Consider the following 20,244-nt stretch of genomic DNA (forward strand, 5'->3'; position numbering starts at 1 on the left):
AAAATGTATTAGCCACGGCAATTCAAATGCTTATTTCAGGACTTTTTCTTCATTGATAATCTTCCTTGAGGGTGCCTTCTGTATCAAATGATTGAAATATATCTGAAAGCATCATTGCTCAATTTCTGTTATGTGACCTCCTTTTAATGCAGACGGTACCGGTACACGGCCTACAGGACTTTTGTTCGCTGGTTGTGGCGGCGGCTTGGTAGGGGGAACAGGATGATCCTGCCGGCATGTTTGGTTGGCAGGATAAGGGAGGAGTTTCCTTCCGAAACCACAACAGGTTTCAGGTATCCTCGTTACCGCTAAATGGTCAGTTTCAGAATATTTGTAGAGGTTTCTATCACAAAATAAATTTATGATCTGGATAAACACTGGAAAACAAAACTAGATCCTCTCAGTTCCGGTCACCACCTCTTGTAACTCAAGCATTCACTGGTAATCAAGCAGCATAGGACATTCATTGTGCCTTTCCTAACTCAAATGATCACAATTGTCTACTTAAATGATCCCAGATGTTTACTCCTGCTTTGACTCTAACATGAGTCTGCAGTATTGATAATAAATTAAATTGAATCTGCAGCTTATAACATCTGTTTCGCTGGACACTGCTCAGGTGGTAGCTATTACGATACCTGGGCTGCATGTCGAAATTGATGTTTATCACTATTGCTATGTGCATGCTAAGCCCATATACATTGGGGTAGGGTACATGAAAAGATGGGTTGTACTGCTGTAAAACTCGCAGTTCAATCTGTTTGTTTGTGGCAGAGTGACCTTGTTACAAGCTCCACAGTGATTAGACAAGAATGAAGATGTTTGCATTGCCCTTTTTAAACATAACATAGTATCGCTAGATGCCGAAGTCCGTGTTTCCAGTAATATATAAACAATGGGCAAATATGATAGAGAGCAATTCATATATTAATGTGTGACATATGTGGCCCTAATATGTAAAAGAATCAGTTCACGAGTTTCTCCAACACCTTTGAAGTACCATTTACAATTGTACATATGTAGCAGCCGGCACATAGAAAAGGAAGAACACGCACAAGGTCGGGCTGGAGACAACCTAAGAACGACAGCCCCTTTTGATCACATCCGGGTCTCTAATGACACAACCTAAATTTATCTACAAGTATTTACATATCCGTCCGATCAGATCAAATGCTTCAAAAAAGATCTCGCCGATGCAACTTTCTTTATCTGTCGTAGCCGTAATCTTCCTGTCATCGTCGGGGCAGATGCCTCGGATATTGCTGTTGGCCTTTGATTTGTGTGTGCCATGGAGTGTAAGGAGCCTTTGACTCCTTGCACTCCATGGCACACATCAGAGTGCGAACAACTCACCGGTGCCTCACTTAACGTTTTGTGTGGCCAGGCATCAACAAAGATGTAAGAGATTGGGCTTGGGCTTGTCTGCCTTGTCAGCAGTCCGAAATTAACTGCCATGCATCAGTGCCTTACCAGCCTTTTCCAACATCAACGGTGCACTTTCATGACATACAGCTGACATTGTGGGTCTCCTGCCACCACTCGATTTGAAACACAGCTATTTACATGCATCGACTGTTTCAGCCACTGGCCTAGATTTCTGATTCCCATCATCACCGCAGAAACAATTGCAAAGACGTTTGTTGCAGGTTGGATTCGCTGATTTGGTGTGCTGTTATCAGTGACAACGGACCGAGCGCAACAGTTTGAATCTGCTCTGTTTCGGGAGCTCATGAAACTACTTGGATGCTCCCCTATTTTTACAACAGCATACGTCCTTGTGGCTCCTGACATTGTAGAAAGATTCTACTGCACCATTGGTGCTTTTGGGCCCCCGCATTGCTCACAAAGAAGGCCTCGGTTGCTGTCCTGCATAATTCATTACGCGTGCCTTTTTGCCTACGAGGCGAATTTATCGGCCCTGCTGGTCCAAGTCTCTCTGCCAACCCTGCCAGCTATGTTGCACAGCTCACGACGGCCATGCAAACTCTTCGAGCAACCACTTCTCAAAAACAGCTGCGTCAGTTACTGTACATATCTGATGAGCTCAAGCACTGCGCCCAACATTACGACAGTCCATTCTGGGTTATTGAGCGCCACAACAAATACTTTCTACTTGACGTCAACAGACGAAGAAAAGACACTACATCAATTGGTTGCCTTAAACCAGCCCACCCCAATATTCTTTTTTCTTGCTTTAAGAGTACACAGCATGGTCTTGCAATAGCCTCACTTGCATCCATGCCCTGTTCCAGCCGCTTCCACGGAAAATGTTGCTAATCACAAGTTACACAGGGCCCCTGACTCTCTGACGTTTCACCACCTGGGCACCTCTACCACTGCACTCTCGGACAGCTTTGTTGCTGGAGGGGGAGTAGTACTTGTAGCAGCCGCCATTTAGAAAAGAAATAAGTGGAGCAGGAGCGAGGCCAAGCTCGAGACCGAGCTAAGAATGCAGCAGCTTTTGATGTCATTGGACGCATATGTAAATACTTGTAAGTAAACCTTTGGGAGGGAGCACCGTTCTCTTCACCTTCTCACACATTTACAAGAACAGTGTCTTAAACAAGCAGCTTGATAATATTCTTACAAGACATTATAAAGAACATATATACATTCTACAATGCTGGACAGCCTACAGAGAAAATCATCTTGCAACTGGTGTGCACAGTATTCCATACATTTCCTATGTAATATACACCTTCATGATCTCAACGAAGGAACGACCTAATGGATTTAGCTAAAATAAGGCAAAAAGTCATTTACAAGATTAAAAAATATGTATACAATGTTCCATGCACCGACTCAGAAGTTAATGCTTCTGCATGAAAATGACAAAAAGAACACGGAAACTTATCTGCGCATGTCGCCGCTGTCACTTGTCTCTTATGCAGAAGTTTGAAGTGTCATGGAGTGCTGTGGCAGCATCGGCGAGGCTTTGCCATTTTTGTATATAGGCCCAATCTAGCTTATATCGCGACTTTGCCTGCGATACGGTGCTGACCATCCCGTTGGTCAAAGCTCCCATGATAGTACTGAATACTTGGGTGAACTGTACACGAGTATCGCAGAACTTGGTAATTCATCCTCCTCTGGTTGCCTGCCTCGACTTATGGCCTTGCAAAACGTTTCTTGTGTGCAGCCACAAGCTCCTCCTTGGATGGCCTTGGTCCAGGACTGACAAAGGATGGGGGAACCTTCGGTGGTCTCTCGGCAAGTGCCACTTTGAAAGTCGGGTGTGTCTTGCAGCGCTCCAGAACTTGTTGATGCAGTTTTTCCACATATCCTAGAATTCAGAAAGAGATAGTATTGAACAAGTATGTCTGCTCCTCGCAAAGAGAGTTACATTTATGTCATGGCGCCAAGCTCCGATTTGAGGATATAGCTGTAGCACTTGCTGCCTTGACCTTCTCGTCTGCCAGAAATCCATAAATTCTTCGCATTTATGCCAAAAATAAATTATCTTAATGCTAAATCAGTAACTGCCACTCGCTACAATGAAGAATATGCTCACGTCGGAGGTGCTTTCCACCGACACCAGCTAGACACTGATAGGGCCTGGTTACTCTCTTGCTACGACATAATGATATGTGTGCAATAACGGGTGGTGTGGCTGTTGATTTGCTCCGTCTCCCCTACGAAGCAATGATATTTGTCCGATAATGGGCAGAGTGGAAAGCAGACCCCTCCCTCCATGATAACTGCGCCACACTGATCCCTCCCGTGTGGAGGGATCAGTGCAGAGACCTTGTATCTAGGTGGTGTTGTTTCCACCCATCAAGGAGCATGCCATCCACCTGTGAGGACAGAGCTTTGTTACACAGCCATTGCTCCCTCTCACTTTCGTGAACTTTCGCTCTTTGAACAGAGCGGATGAGAGCTGCCCAAAATGTTTTATGCAGGGTAGTGCACACAAACTGTATACCTTTTGTGTACAGTTTGACAGGGCTTTTAAATTCCGTATTTTGACAAATTATCTTGAATTTTTTGGTTATTGAGCTGCACTTACCAAAAGTCACGGGTGTCTTATGGGAGCACACAGTTAGTGCACCTTTTCGTGCTTTTGGGGCTTTCACATGCCACTGCTTGTGCCCCTCCCTTGTCTCAGCTTGCAGCCGAGCGCTGTTTTCGTTGAAATGCATTATGGCAATCATAGTGCTGCAACATAATTGAAGCCGTTAATTCCTGAATGTCTTAATCACCTTGTGTGAAAGCATGTTACTATATCTTTTTTGCGATGTCTGACAGTATTTGTTGGACTGTAAGCCGCCGCAACTGTCATTGCTTGCAATGTTATTTTCAGGATTGTTATATTTCCTTGCACCTTTAGGGTCCTTACCGTGCAGCCATGCATTCGTAGGAAAACACTGTTGATTTCGGTGCGAATCTGTTCAGAACGCTGTGAAACGACTCCAGGCCGTATGTTTGTACATGAGGCGACAGCTGCCTGACGTTCTTCAAAAACAGGGGTGCTGTAGCAATCGCCTTCAGCTTCTTGTGGGCAGCTGAGCCTGGAGGGATTTAAAGGGACACTGACAGGGTATTTATGCTCGCCGAGGTTTTTAGTTGTACGTGACATATGAGAGCTCAACTACCCAGAACAGAATTTGCGGCTCGAAATTCGGTTTCTTTCCGCCCGAAAACCGCCGATCAAGAACTGGCCGGTTCGAGTCTCGCTCACTCTCTTTTCCGCGGTCACGGGCCGTTTTCTAAGGTATCGATGCGACCACCAAATTTAATCAAAGTCGTTGGTCACTGAAGGCACACACTCAGTATTAAAAATAGAAAAAAATATGAAACCCATTTTTTGTGGCTTCTAAAAAGCTGTAAATACGTTGATTGAAAAAAAAAAATTCCACAGACAACCGGAAGCATTCTGTACGTTCGTCGTTTCGCGTATCGTGGGACTCGCGGGGACGGCGATGGTAGCGGACGACGGTCGTGGGACCTCTATTTCAGAACTGTCGTTCGCGGTAGCGGCGAATTCTGTCTACCGTTAAAAGAGAAATTTGGGACTGATCAAAAGAATTGGTATTCATCCCGTACGACACGCCCGGCCACCAAGCCGATTTGCACGAAGACGTCGCCGAGCCGTCGCTCCCTTCTCGTGGCTGAAGACATCGCTCGCGCAAACGTCAAGCACGACGTGTCTACTTCGAGTTTAATATGCACGCGTACGATTTCTTTACTAGGTGCGAATGTCCCCAAAGCGGGGTGCTTCCCGACTTCGACCCGGGAGTGCTTTTGCTAGAGAAAAATCGACAGCAAACTTTCCAACTTACAGTTTACCGGCTGAATTATTACTAAGGAAAGAGAGCCACCAGAAAAGAGATGCTTCAGTAGTTCAGTGGGAAGGATGTCCGCTTCACACGCGGTAGGACCGGGTTCGATCCCCCGTGAAGCTTTTTTTTTTTTTTTTTTTTTTTTTTTTTAAGACATTTTCCGATATTTACATATTTTTTTCTTTTTTTACAATCATCACTGAAGAAAAAAAAAAAAATAACAAACAAATGTAGACGATACTTCGCAGAATTGAATGGTATGGGATTCCCGTTTTGACACGTGCGAACTCAATGTAAGCACTTTCCACAAAATGCAAGGAGCATATAAATCAGGTAGCGTCCGCTTTCCGAGGTGCCCGTAAATGTTCTACAGGAATTGCGGCCAGCCATTGGTCCCGATCCCGTTGATCTTTCGGAAACTCTGTCGCACAATGCCACTTTTTTTCGGATGCAGGACGTGAGCCAGCTCTTCAGGCAACATGTTGGGTGTATTCTTTTCGGAGCCGATCATGGAAATTCACCACGGGCACTCACTACTCATCTCCAACTCCTCAATGTACAAAACAACTCATCTTGGAGTACAGAACAACGAGCGGAACAAACATAACTGCAAAATAATCGCACGGCGAGCAGTTCCCGCACGCCGCATCGCACGCCGCATGTCGTGTCGTCTGCTACCGGAGAGGAGAGAAAAAAAAAAAAAAAAACGCACGGTCGGGTGTAGCCACGTGACTTCCGCCACTCACTCTCTCCTCTCCACTTCTCCGACCTCCGTCGGGTTTCGGTTTCGGTTTTGAGCAGTTGCGTCTTTTGGCTTTATTAAAAAAATACGCTACTCTGTTGCAAAATATTAATTGGGTAGTCCTCCGACACCATAATAAAGCGCCTGGCAAAAAATAAAAAAAATTTTTTGGGGGGTGTCAGTGTCCCTTTAAGCATTCAATGTGTACATTGCAATTTGATAGCAAACTTTTCCTTTTAGATGGTCTTTGTTCACTTAGACATGTTCTTAGCATAAATTAATTTATTAACAAGTTCCATTGCACAAATGTTTGCGAGCTATGTATAATTAGGATTTATTTACGTAGAACTGTTTAGCACTGTAAACAGAATGCTCATATTAAAATTTTACAAACCAGGCGCAATCCACTGTTTTTCACCGAGGTCCTTGTGCATGCACCGCGGGTAGACTGGACCGTGGCCCATGTGGACGTCACAGACATGGTTGGTGACGCTCAGCCACACTGCGGTGAGCAACTCCCCGTCGCCACCACTGGCATTTGTGCACCACCCCAAGTGATTGCACACAGGGTTCACCCAATGTGTCAGATCTTTGCACCCTGCGGTCTTGCTTGCAGCAGTGAGCTTCTTCCCGAGTCCTGTACAGAGACAAGCACCGCAACCAAAATGCTTGCAGTCGTGATGCCCCCTTCCTGGTGGCAAAGTTTCCACTCTGTGCAAGAAATCTGTGTTTGGCTAGCAGATAGTGAATTAGCATGGCTGTGTACCATCTCATAAAGGGAAGAGGACACATTTAGTTTAACATTTTAGCTAGTCACAGAAACATTGCGATTAGAAGCTGCACAATTAGAAATCGTATTCTATGCTTTGAAAAGCTTTCGTATGAGGGCTCAGGTATTTTATTTCTCTTTGTGCTTGTCAAGATGGGATAGAATTATTATCAGCGGTCTCATTGAGAGCAGATAATCTATGGTAAGAACAGCATCAACCCTCTGGAAGGTTCAAGGTTCTGAGAAACTTAGCAAAGGGACAGAATGTGCAAGTCGTTTTCATTATCTAAAAAAAAAAAAATTTCTTCTTTAGGATTATTTTTTACAGCATGCCACACATCAAACAGATGCAGGATTGTGGGCTTGTGTAGTTTCATATGTGCCTTGATTGCAGAGTGTCTGTCAGTCGTGAAAGAGCGAATGATGACATCCCTCGACTTGAGGAACGCAATTCCACGAATACACCCCTCTTTTTCCATCTTGCTGCTTGCGCTCGACTCTGGACACTGAAAACAAAAGATGTGTATTGTACATTTACCAACAACTAGCTCGCAGATTGCAACTGCTATGAGGGTTTTTACCTCTTTGACTCGAACCAGTTCACTGTGAAGTATCTTGCCCAATTGGTTTGAATAGAAGCTGTAGGTTAGAAATTTTGCACTGTGTCCTGGGGAATCACATCGTCCGTCTCCAGACAAGTCCATGGGCGCTCCTGCAAGCGCTGCCAGATGTTCATCTCTCTGGCTCTCCCAGACCTGGAAGCACATGTTGAAAATGACATTTGTAACAGTGAAATTAGAAAAAGGTGTATGTCAACCAGACCAGAATACCGTAAGATAATGACCGAGCAAGTGCCCACTCAAAATTTGAAGATAATCGCGAAAAAATGGGGGATGCGCGCAAGTGCGGTCATCAATTTTTCATATATATGTACTGTGCATATTTTTTAGATGTTACGAATTTTGGGGAAGGGTGCTTAGTGCGGCATGGGCGGATGCACATTATTCTATCGTAGAGTGCAGCAGCTTTTTTGTATGCCAGAAAGCATAACTGTGATGTTTTCCACTCCATATACATATATGCATGGAAGAAAAAATCAACTGAAAGGGGGCCTAATGCAGCTTGCACGGCCAAACAAATGTGATCACTCTAAAGATGGCATGCTGCATTGTGTTGGGGTTGGTGCACAGCGAAAATTGGTGCTACTTAGGAAACTACATTACGACTGAAGCAGAAAAGATGTGCACTAACTGTTTGCACCACAGGGAGGAGGTACGCTTCCTGGTACTCATGGAAAGTGCGCTCTGAGATGACCCGAAGGTTCATCAGCCGCATCATCCTGAGTGCTGGGGCAGGGCTTGAACCAGAGAACAGTATGCCAGCACAAAGATCAATGTTCCCAGCTGGCTTCCGTCCCACGTATGGCCGACTTGACCAAGAGTGCCGATCGCCGTTGCAGCATTCCGTGAGAACAGTAAGGCAGCTCCCGCTCAAACTTAGTGATGGCTTGCAGGGTGCTAGACATGTTACGCACACCTTGAAACATTCAAGCAGGCAGCTTTCATACACAATGTACTTGTTCTCCCCTTGTGGGTTGCCTTCATCGGTTTCCTCGTCCTCGCTGCAACAAAATATAACAGGGTTAAGTATAACCAGAATGGAAAAAATGTTATACATAATAAAGGCTCTCTTTAGGTTGCCGATGTCAACTGGAACCCATCTTCTGTCATATTTTTCTGATGCTGCACAAGCTTTTTTTTTTTTTATTTAAAGAATACTGCGGCTCACATCTGTGAGCCATAGCAGGGGTGGTTACATAATGGCATGATGTGATGTACTTATGAGCACTTTCTCGTGGCGGAAGCGATTGCTTCAACAAAAATATCAAGTGATGGGAGGGTGACTATTTCATTCGTCAAAGAATTCCATTCACTGATTGCCCGAGGAAAAAAAGAATATTTGAAGACATCGTGCTTAAGAGGATATTGTTTAATGGTCCCAGTAAGGTTCAGTCTAGCTGATCCGCTTGATGAAAATTGTATGTATCTATCACTACTGACATTAAAGATTCCATTAATAAAAGAATATAAATTTCGCAGTCTGTCTATTTTAGCTCTAACCTCCAATGGCGGGATGTTAGCTTGCTCTAGTAAGCTCGAGGCAGACACACTATATATGAACTTATTAAATATAAACCTTCCAGCCAGTCTTTGTACGCTTTCAAGTTTACTAATTCCTTCTGCCGTGTGCGGATACCATACTGTGTGCGCGTACTCTAGAATAGGTCGTACAATTGATTGGTAAGCAGTCTTCTTTGTTTCGTTATCCGCAAATTTTAAGGTGCGTCTTAGTGTGTATAATTTTGCCCTGGCCTTATTCGTTATGTCATCGATATGCTGGTTCCAAAGTTTACTGGTTATTGTCACTCCAAGATACTTATAGTGGTCAACAAATTTAATGGGAATCGCATCTATTGAATAGCAATATTTCAAGGGATTCCTTTTCCAAGTAATTGTCATTGCAACGGTTTTATCGTTGTTTATTTTCATTTGCCATTTATCTGACCATTCCTTAATTTTTAAAAAAGCCTCATTAAGTGCTACCTGATCTCGAGGTGATTTTATTTCAGAGTAAATGACACAATCATCCGCGAATAATTTAACCGGAACTTGAACATCCTTAACGATGTCATCGATATAAATTAAAAATAAAAGTGGCCCCAGCACGGTACCCTGTGGTACCCCTGATGTTACTGGCAGAAGTGAAGAAGTCCCATCCTCAAGACATACATATTGCGATCCATTGGAGAGATAAGAGGTCATCCACGTAATTAACTGATCGTTTTTAAAAATAGCCGATAGCTTCAGAAGAAGTTTAGGATGCGATACGCGATCAAACGCCTTTGAGAGGTCAAGAAAAATTAAGTCAGCCTGCCCCCTGTCATTTATTCTATTTGCAAGTTCATGAACTAGCTCAATTAGCTGTGTACTCGTCGATAATGATTTCCTAAAACCATGTTGGAACGGGGTAAGAATATTGTGATTATCAAGATATTGAATCATATGTGAAAACATTATATGTTCTAGAAGTTTACTACACGTACTAGTTAAAGATACCGGTCTATAGTTTGATGGATTGTTTCTGTCTCCAGATTTGTGAATTGGAATAATTTTCCCAACTTTCCATTGCATTGGTAGTACACCGTAACGCAGTGACACCTTAAAGATTATGAATAGATACTTCGAAATCCACTCTGCGTAACGTCTCAAAAACTCATTATAAATGGCATCAGCACTAGGACATTTCTTTGGGTCAACGTTATTTAATAAATGAAAAATTCCCTCCTCGGTGACTACTACGTCGATAATGCCTGGAGACGTGTCGGGGGCTATTTCAGGGAGATGTCCGTCATCCACAGTATACATCGATTCGAAAAATGTGTTGAATTCGTTTGAACTTACTGTTGTTATCACTGTATCCCTCTTTGAAACCGAGACATATCTCCAAAATTTTTGCGGGGCATTTGAAAGAAATGATCTCAGCGTTACGTTATAAAAATATTGTTTTGATTCAGCTATCATTTTTTTTACTTTGGCACTTAAGGTGGAAATTGCTTCATTAGGAGCATGTACAGCACTATGTCGCTTATTTTTTTTTACTCTGGCAATCTTACGCTTCAGATGAATATCTCTACTAATCCATGGATTTTTCACATTTGTTTTCTTATTTCTGAAAGGCACGTATTGCTTGATACAGGTGTTGACAATGCTCACAAAGTACAACCATATTTGATCTACATCCGTGCACAAGTACCCACATAATTAGTAAACCTTTCAAGTGACAATTCCAAATGGTCCAGTATGGAAACATCATCAGCTTTTTGGTAATCCGGTACTCTAACAAATTTGGTATTGTGAATATTCATAATTTTCACCGGTATAATCACTTCAATCATTTTGTGATCTGAAATACCCTCATGTATTTTACACGTATAATAAAGATCGCTCAACTTATCATTTAAAAACACAAGGTCAAGGATTGAATGGGAGCAACCCTGGCTTCGAGTGTACTCATGAACAACTTGTGTTAAGTTGTGAGAAAAGGCAACCTCCAAAAGAGCATCTCCATGTAAACAGTCAACAGTTCCAACCGTCATCTCGGACCAGTCTATGTTGGGTAGGTTGAAGTCCCCTGCTAGTATAAAATTTCCCCTGAAGTTTGTATAATTATCTAGCTTATCACTAAGAAGTGGAATGAGGTTTAATGAGGAATTTGGTGGCCTGTAGAATGCGCAAATTACATATGATACACCGTGTACAACGACCTTACACAACAAAGATTCCAAGTCAGACATGTCACACAGTTGTTTACAAGATATCTCCTGTCGGAAAAATATTGCCACTCCACCTCCTCTTGAGGATCTGTCCTTTCTCAACACGTTGTAATCAGGGGGGCATATTTCCGAATTTAATATATTAGCATTTAACCATGTTTCAGTGACTATCATTACATCAGGAGAATACACCAGTAGTATCTGCTCTATATCCTCGACTTTGTTAGCTACACTCCTAGCATTTAAATTAATCAATTTGAACTCGCGACATTTCTTTCTCCGACGTCAATTTCTGTCATCCCCCGGTGTCCCTGTGATCTTCACCCTGCGCATCTGATCCATATCCCAAATATATGCTTCGTTATTAGTGACCAGCTTATCGTACCGTAAGGACACCTTGTCCTCAGGTCTCCTCGAATCCTTCACCGTCATCCACAGCCGCTTTCTGATCATTTGTACCCTTCTGGAAAAATCATCTGATATAGAAATTGAAGTTCCCTTTAGCTTCCGCGCGTTTTTCAGAATATCAAGCTTCTGATTGAAATCATACAGCCTTAGGATGACAGGGCGGGATTTGTTAGGTGCTTTCCTACCAAGTCTGTGAATCCGTTCCACACTGGTCGCTGTAACTCCCAGCTTATCTTCAAATATTTCCTTTAATACAGATTCTTTAAGGGAGGACGTGGGCTTTGAAAACCGAAAAATCGCGAAAAAGTCGATTTTTAGAAAACCTTATTTTTCGGTTGTATATCTCATAAACTACCTTCTCTGTAATTATCAGCACCAAATACAACGGGGAAATATTTAAAAACAATTATTTACGAGGCCTGAGTAGCATCCAAGCGACGGTCAAACGTCAAAATCAACCCCAACTTCGCGCGCTCGCCATTTCCGACGCGTTCGGCCGACAGCCGCCATCTTAGTCTTGTTTTGAACGTGAATTCTTTCTCTTTTTTTTGCCAGCTCCCAAAATGGCGTCGGCCGCGTGGTTACGGCGTGGTCGCCGTTCTTCCATGTCGCAATCGCAAGAACACGATTGGACAGAGCGCGCGCTGGAGGAGCGTGCGGGGGAGCGCGCGACTGCTATTGGCAGGGACGCGATTTTTCCGCGCGCGGAGCGCTCTCCTCCACTTCCGTTTCTCCTGCTGTTGCCGCTCGCGTCGTCTGCTTTTGGTAGTGGTCTGCTTACACGCGCTCTTGCTTTGTAAGCTCCGCTTCGTTTTTCGCCATCTTTACAATCGTTTTCCGAACTTTCTTTGAGTAGTTTCGTGTAGCATGCCCGTCTGTTTCGTGGTCGCACACGATGCGGGGTTCGAAGTACAAGACGGTGCGCGCGTTTGGCGCGCGGAAGCGGTCCATGAAGTTAGTGCGGATGGCGAAGTTGGAAGTTTCTGCACGGCGTGCTGTCAATGATGATCGCGTCAACACTTCAAGTGATGGATTTTCTGTGCCATCGGCTGTCGTCGAGGAAGAACGCATCGCCCCGCTCACGCCTGGAGTACCGAGCATGCCGACCGTTGTGGTTCCTCCCGAGATCGCGGGTCCCAGCGCCCGTCTTCCTCCTGCCGCGACAAGTGGGAGCGCGTCTTCCAGCACCCATCTGCGGACACATTTCCTGACACGTGAGGAGATCGAAGCAGAAGCTAGACATCGTGATACCGTTCAAGCCGAACTTGGAGCTATGCCAGCAACCCAGAGGAAGTTTGAAGCCATGCTGCCCGATCCCACGCCTGCCTTGTGAGAAGTTCTGCCTTGTTCTGCCACGCCTGAGGTGAGAAGTTCTGCCTTGTTCAGATCGACGTTTTGAGCAACCTGCTCCGCTGCACAGTGTGCAAGCATTGCTCGGGGACTGGATTGACTGTCCAAGAAGGCACCAAACTCGGACTGGCAGCAAAACTCGAGGTTGTATGCCCCCATTGCGGCATTATTGCAAGTTCCTGGACTTCGCCACGCCAGCAAGACTCGAGGGCCTTCGAAGTCAACATCCGCTCCATCATGGCAATCAAGCAGATAGGAAAGGGGCAGACAGCTCTCAATGACTTTTGGGCAGCTATGAACGTCTCCCACAGAAGTCTCCACCACAAAACGTTCCAAGAGCACCTGAAGAAGACCTTCAGAGAGCCAGAGGCCCTGTGCGTGGAAAAGTTTTATGCCGAGTCAGCTGTCGCGGTGAAGACAGCCTGTAAGAAGATGGACCCGGGGTTCTGCAAGGATGTCACCATGGTGTATGACGGCACATGGCACAAGAGAGGGCACACATCTCACATCGGAGTCGGGTCAGTCATAGAATACCACACAGGCCTCATCTTGGACGCAGTGGTTTTATCCAACCTGTGCCTTGGGTGCCAAACAGGACCCAAGCGTGGAGATCAAGGGTACGACAGCTGGCACATGCATCATGTCTGCCAGAAAAACACGGACGCCAAATCTGGGAGGATGGAGGTCGAGGCGGCCCTGACCCTCTTCAAGCGCTCTGTCTCCAAGCACGACCTGCGGTATACAGCACTTGTCTCCGACGGGGACAGCAGGACCTTCTCTGCCCTTACAGAAGAGAACGTCTACGGGCTAGTCCCCATCGTGAAGGAAGTGTTTGAACCATGTTCAGAAGAGAATGGGAACGGCACTGCGCAACCTTGTCCAGAAGAGCGACAAGCCGTTGAGCGGCAAGGGCAGGTTGACGAAGGCCCTTATCGACAAGCTTACCGACTACTATGGCTGGGCCCTCCGAAACAACTCCAAGGACGTGGCAGCGATGCAGCGTGCTGTTATGGCCACCTACCATCATGTCACGTCGACTGACCAGGAGCCTCACCATGAACTCTGTCCGGAGGGAGCTCAATCGTGGTGCTGTCATAGAGTTGCCGAGGCAAAAGGTGAGCCACAGCCCCAGCACAAGCACAAACTCCCAGCCTACGTAGCTGCAGCTATGCTGCCCGTCTACCAACGCCTGTCGCAGGTTTCTCTGCTTCAACGCTGCTTGGGAGCAAAGACTCAGAATGCATCTGAGTCTTTCCACTCTGTCCTGTGGTCTTTGATGCCTAAGGAACAGCATGCATCGCTGATCGCTGTCGAAACTGCACTGCATGAAGCGGTGTTGAGGTTCAACGCCGGCTGCTACAAGGCAACTGCAGAAATATCGGTTGCAGTGGGACTTCAGCCGGCCTATCTAGCCCTCCAACGAGCTGCCGAGAAAGATGCCCTACGTCTGCACAAGGCCAGCAAACGACATCAAGACAAGTTGGAAAGGCGGAACAAGAAGAAAGTGCGCAAGAACACTTCTGACTATTCTGCGGGGTCATTCTAAAGCTGAAAATCTGTGTGCAACTTTCAAGTGCTGTTTTCTCAGAATGGATTTTTCCACTGCCGTGGCTGCTCGTCCCAGCGATATCTCAGGAACTGATGAATGGATTTTTGTGCTGTCTTTTTTATTCTGTTCTCTAATAACTTTGTGAGGGCATAACAGAGCCCTTTTTTTAGAAAACTATGCTAAAAATTTATAATAAAAAAATTAAATTTGATGAATGTGGGTTTCATTGATTACACAAAATTCAAAGTTGCGTTAAAGTCTTTCAACAAAGAAATTTAAAAAAAGGGCTCTGTTATGCCCTGGGGAACCTATCCAGGGGTCATCATGACGACTTTTACGTCGCTACTACCTTTTTCAACTTCTCCAGACCTGGGATAAAGAATGCATATGGACAATTTTGATAAATATTTGTAACTTGAGAAATAATATGCACAGCTCCATGAAACTTTGCAGTTACTCTTATGTCTGTGCTATAAATACACCCTGTAAATTTCGTTCAGATATCTCGAGAAATAAGAAAGTTCATATTTATTCCCCACCTCCTCCCTTAAGTGATACCTCAGTTTCACCCTCTCGCTCATGTACACCGTAGACGATTATACTGTTTCTCCTGCTGCAGTTTTCCAAATTGTCAACCTTATCTGTCAGCCATCCTATTTGCTGTTTCAACTCCTTAACTTCAGTGGTACATTTTTCAATTTTTTCTGCACTTTTCGAAAATGCCTCCATTTTTCCTTCAATTGCAACCAACCGTTTACCAGTATCAGATATGTGCCTACCTAGAGCTTCTTTGATCGATGCGAGATCACGTGTCAATTGTTCTTGATTAGCTAGGATTTCTCTCAGCTGTTCCGAAACCGTTGGTCCCGGATTCGACTCTACATCTCCACTCAGCAACAACACCATGAGGCAAAAAGAATCAAAACACTCTGCGACCGAATGACACAACACCTGCGGGCAAGGCAGCACCACCAAAAACACACAATTGCTCTTAAATGATGATACATTTCTACGTACCTGCACGATAAAGACGAAAAGGTTCATTCGTGGCTGCATCGCTCGGGTGCTGCCGTGCCCACTGAAGCGCAAATCGAGGGGGGCGTTGTTCCAGAATCTCGCTGATACCGATGACCATTCGGCGTATGTCGGTGACATAGGGTTTAGTTCAAAAAACACAGTGTTGTTCCCGTTGGTGGTTTCCGCGTCGCCCGATACGCCGTTGCTGTAGTGACCGCGACGAGTCATCTCTGCATCCAAGCAGGAGTCCGTTACGGGCCACTCGATGGTCCCTCTTCCATCGCGGTGGATGGTGCTGGCGTGAAAAGCAAGAGCCTGCACGAGAAAGACGAAAAGGTTCATTCGTGGCTGCATCGCTCGGGTGCTGCCGTGCCCACTTCTGTATCTAATGATACAGAAGTGAAAGCACTATTGAAGACCGCATGGTCATACTAAGGCAAGGCACCCAAAACAGCTGACTAGTCATTCATCAGCTGTTGGTGGCTAGGAACACTTGGCTACTCTATTAAACAACCTATCACTTGCTGAAGGCCCTGTACTCACATTTCAAAACTCTTGTCGTACGATGGTTCATAGGCAGGGTCATATGTAGGATCATCGTTGTGGTACATGCCCGGTGGCTCTAAGGAAGGTGGTGAACTTGGGCGTTCACCAGTTAAGTCATCTTCTGGAGAGATGGTCGCAGCCTCTGGTCTGGGAAATTGGCTCAGGCTTCCAAATGGTTCGTGAGGTGGAGACGAGAGAATAAACTCTGATGGAAGCGGCACTTGCATGGAAGTTGGGGATGAGGTGCCATGAAGCCGGTCTAGGAGATCGCAGGCTTCGCCCATTGCAGATATATCTGTTTGCACTGCACGTGACACTCTTATGACCGTGTTCACTTGAACATCTGAAAAGGATGCAGGCCATTCGTAATCCCTGTGGCTGGCCCACACATATATTACAACTATTCACAATGAACTCAACACTTACATTCCGACCGAGTCTGCGGGCGTGTCTGTGTGAGCACCGAGCGAATTTTTCTTTGGACTTGTGTTGCTAGAGTTTTTGTCAGCCGTGGCTGCATCGACACAAAGAGAGAGTGATGATGGATCATAATTTCTGTTTATTGAACCGAGAAAACAAAATTGCGAATGCTAGAAATAGGTATGACTGACCATGGTTGCGTTCCTCGGCTGGAGGCACGTGCTGTGGGACATGCAGTCCTCGCTGCTCGCATCCTGCAGGTAGTTTGATCGACAACCCCAACTTGATTCATGCTCATATACACAACAAAACTGATCACGCTGTTCGAGAAGCCCTGGGCTCAATTCGACACAACCCAATAGGGATCATGGATCATAATTTCTGTTTATTGAACCGAGAAAACAAAATTGCGAATGCTAGAAATAGGTATGACTGACCATGGTTGCATTCCTCGGCTGGAGACACGTGCTGCGGGACGTGCAGTCCTCGCTGCTTGCATCCTGCAGGTAGTTTGATCGACAACCCCAACTTGATTCATGCTCATATACACAACAAAACTGATCACGCTGTTCGAGAAGCCCTGGGCTCAATTCGACACAACCCGATAGGGATCATGGATCATAATTTCTGTTTATTGAACCGAGAAAACAAAATTGCGAATGCTAGAAATAGGTATGACTGACCATGGTTGCATTCCTCGGCTGGAGACACATGCTGTGGGACATGCAGTCCTCGCTGCTTGCATCCTGCAGGTAGTTTGATCGACAACCCCAACTTGATTCATGCTCATATACACAACAAAACTGATCACGCTGTTCGAGAAGCCCTGGGCTCAATTCGACACAACCCGATAGAGATCATGGATCATAATTTCTGTTTATTGAACCGAGAAAACAAAACTGCGAATGCTAGAAATAGGTATGACTGACCATGGTTGCGTTCCTCGGCTGGAGACACGTGCTGCGGGACATGCAGTCCTCGCTGCTTGCATCCTGCAGGTAGTTTGATCGACAACCCCAACTTGATTCATGCTTATATGCACAACAAAACTGATCACGCTGTTCGAGAAGCCCTGGGCTCAATTCGACACAACCCGATAGGGATCATGGATCTAATTTCTGTTTATTGAACCGAGAAAACAAAATTGCGAATGCTAGAAATAGGTATGACTGACCATGGTTGCGTTCCTCGGCTGGAGACACGTGCTGTGGGACATGCAGTCCTCGCTGCTCGCATCCTGCAGGTAGTTTGATCGACAACCCCAACTTGATTCATGCTCATATACACAACAAAACTGATCACGCTGTTCGAGAAGCCCTGGGCTTAATTCGACACAACCCGATAGGGACCATGGATCATAATTTCTGTTTATTGAACCGAGAAAACAAAATTGCGAATGCTAGAAATAGGTATGACTGACCATGGTTGCGTTCCTCGGCTGGAGGCACGTGCTGTGGGACATGCAGTCCTCGCTGCTCGCATCCTGCAGGTAGTTTGATCGACAACCCCAACTTGATTCATGCTCATATACACAACAAAACTGATCACGCTGTTCGAGAAGCTCTGGGCTCAATTCGACGGAACCCGATAGGGATCATGGATCATAATTTCTGTTTATTGAACCGAGAAAACAAAATTGTGAATGCTAGAAATAGGTATGACTGACCATGGTTGCGTTCCTCGGCTGGAGACACGTGCTGTGGGACATGCAGTCCTCGCTGCTTGCATCCTGCAGGTAGTTTGATCGACAACCCCAACTTAATTCATGCTCATATACACAACAAAACTGATCACGCTGTTCGAGAAGCTCTGGGCTCAATTCGACGGAACCCGATAGGGATCATGGATCATAATTTCTGTTTATTGAACCGAGAAAACAAAATTGCGAATGCTAGAAATAGGTATGACTGACCATGGTTGCGTTCCTCGGCTGGAGACACGCGCTGCGGGACATGCAGTCCTCGCTGCTCGCATCCTGCAGGTAGTTTGATCGACAACCCCAACTTGATTCATGCTCATATACACAACAAAACTGATCACGCTGTTCGAGAAGCCCTGGGCTTAATTCGACACAACCCGATAGGGACCATGGATCATAATTTCTGTTTATTGAACCGAGAAAACAAAATTGCGGATGCTAGAAATAGGTATGACTGACCATGGTTGCGTTCCTCGGCTGGAGACACGTGCTGTTTGACATGCAGTCCTCGCTGCTCGCATCCTGCAGGTAGTTTGATCGACAACCCCAACTTGATTCATGCTTATATGCACAACAAAACTGATCACGCTGTTCGAGAAGCCCTGGGCTCAATTCGACACAACCCGATAGGGATCATGGATCTAATTTCTGTTTATTGAACCGAGAAAACAAAATTGCGAATGCTAGAAATAGGTATGACTGACCATGGTTGCGTTCCTCGGCTGGAGACACGTGCTGTGGGACATGCAGTCCTCGCTGCTCGCATCCTGCAGGTAGTTTGATCGACAACCCCAACTTGATTCATGCTCATATACACAACAAAACTGATCACGCTGTTCGAGAAGCCCTGGGCTTAATTCGACACAACCCGATAGGGACCATGGATCATAATTTCTGTTTATTGAACCGAGAAAACAAAATTGCGAATGCTAGAAATAGGTATGACTGACCATGGTTGCGTTCCTCGGCTGGAGACACGTGCTGCGGGACATGCAGGCCTCGCTGCTCGCATCCTGCAGGTAGTTTGATCGACAACCCCAACTTGATTCATGCTCATATACACAACAAAACTGATCACGCTGTTCGAGAAGCCCTGGGCTTAATTCGACACAACCCGATAGGGACCATGGATCATAATTTCTGTTTATTGAACCGAGAAAACAAAATTGCGGATGCTAGAAATAGGTATGACTGACCATGGTTGCGTTCCTCGGCTGGAGACACGTGCTGTGGGACATGCAGTCCTCGCTGCTCGCATCCTGCAGGTAGTTTGATCGACAACCCCAACTTGATTCATGCTCATATACACAACAAAACTGATCACGCTGTTCGAGAAGCTCTGGGCTCAATTCGACACAACCCGATAGGGACCATGGATCATAATTTCTGTTTATTGAACCGAGAAAACAAAATTGCGAATGCTAGAAATAGGTATGACTGACCATGGTTGCGTTCCTCGGCTGGAGACACGTGCTGTGGGACATGCAGTCCTCGCTGCTCGCATCCTGCAGGTAGTTTGATCGACAACCCCAACTTGATTCATGCTCATATACACAACAAAACTGATCACGCTGTTCGAGAAGCCCTGGGCTTAATTCGACACAACCCGATAGGGACCATGGATCATAATTTCTGTTTATTGAACCGAGAAAACAAAATTGCGAATGCTAGAAATAGGTATGACTGACCATGGTTGCGTTCCTCGGCTGGAGACACGTGCTGTGGGACATGCAGGCCTCGCTGCTCGCATCCTGCAGGTAGTTTGATCGACAACCCCAACTTGATTCATGCTCATATACACAACAAAACTGATCACGCTGTTCGAGAAGCCCTGGGCTTAATTCGACACAACCCGATAGGGACCATGGATCATAATTTCTGTTTATTGAACCGAGAAAACAAAATTGCGGATGCTAGAAATAGGTATGACTGACCATGGTTGCGTTCCTCGGCTGGAGACACGTGCTGTGGGACATGCAGTCCTCGCTGCTCGCATCCTGCAGGTAGTTTGATCGACAACCCCAACTTGATTCATGCTCATATACACAACAAAACTGATCACGCTGTTCGAGAAGCTCTGGGCTCAATTCGACACAACCCGATAGGGACCATGGATCATAATTTCTGTTTAT

At 45.5% G+C, this 20,244-nt stretch overlaps 2 protein-coding genes and 1 long non-coding RNA gene across 3 annotated transcripts; all 3 read right to left on the reverse strand.

Annotated features, from left to right (window-relative positions):
- Positions 1-604: 604 nt before the first annotated feature.
- On the reverse strand, positions 605-6,485 carry LOC120846066. The gene is made up of 4 exons (XM_040217698.3): positions 6,416-6,485; positions 4,337-4,508; positions 4,007-4,155; positions 605-3,283 (listed from the first exon to the last, which is right to left on the reverse strand). The coding sequence occupies exons 1-4, from the start codon at positions 6,483-6,485 to the stop codon at positions 3,108-3,110; spliced, it is 567 nt and encodes a 188-aa protein (XP_040073632.1). The 3' UTR covers positions 605-3,107.
- A 1,570-nt stretch (positions 6,486-8,055) lies between these two features.
- Positions 8,056-16,075, reverse strand: LOC115309149. Its single transcript, XR_005716956.1, has 3 exons — positions 15,991-16,075; positions 15,448-15,762; positions 8,056-8,411 (listed from the first exon to the last, which is right to left on the reverse strand). It is a non-coding gene; the product is annotated as an uncharacterized LOC115309149 (long non-coding RNA).
- Positions 16,076-16,324: 249 nt separating this feature from the next.
- LOC115309151 lies at positions 16,325-19,362 on the reverse strand. The gene is made up of 11 exons (XM_040217699.3): positions 19,309-19,362; positions 19,063-19,125; positions 18,817-18,879; positions 18,326-18,388; positions 18,080-18,142; positions 17,834-17,896; positions 17,588-17,650; positions 17,097-17,159; positions 16,605-16,667; positions 16,457-16,507; positions 16,325-16,336 (listed from the first exon to the last, which is right to left on the reverse strand). The coding sequence occupies exons 1-11, from the start codon at positions 19,348-19,350 to the stop codon at positions 16,325-16,327; spliced, it is 609 nt and encodes a 202-aa protein (XP_040073633.3). The 5' UTR covers positions 19,351-19,362.
- Positions 19,363-20,244: the final 882 nt, after the last annotated feature.

This window comes from Ixodes scapularis, unplaced genomic scaffold (genome assembly GCF_016920785.2).
Source record: "Ixodes scapularis isolate PalLabHiFi unplaced genomic scaffold, ASM1692078v2 PGA_scaffold6__148_contigs__length_123643588, whole genome shotgun sequence".
NCBI lineage: Eukaryota > Metazoa > Arthropoda > Arachnida > Ixodida > Ixodidae > Ixodes > Ixodes scapularis.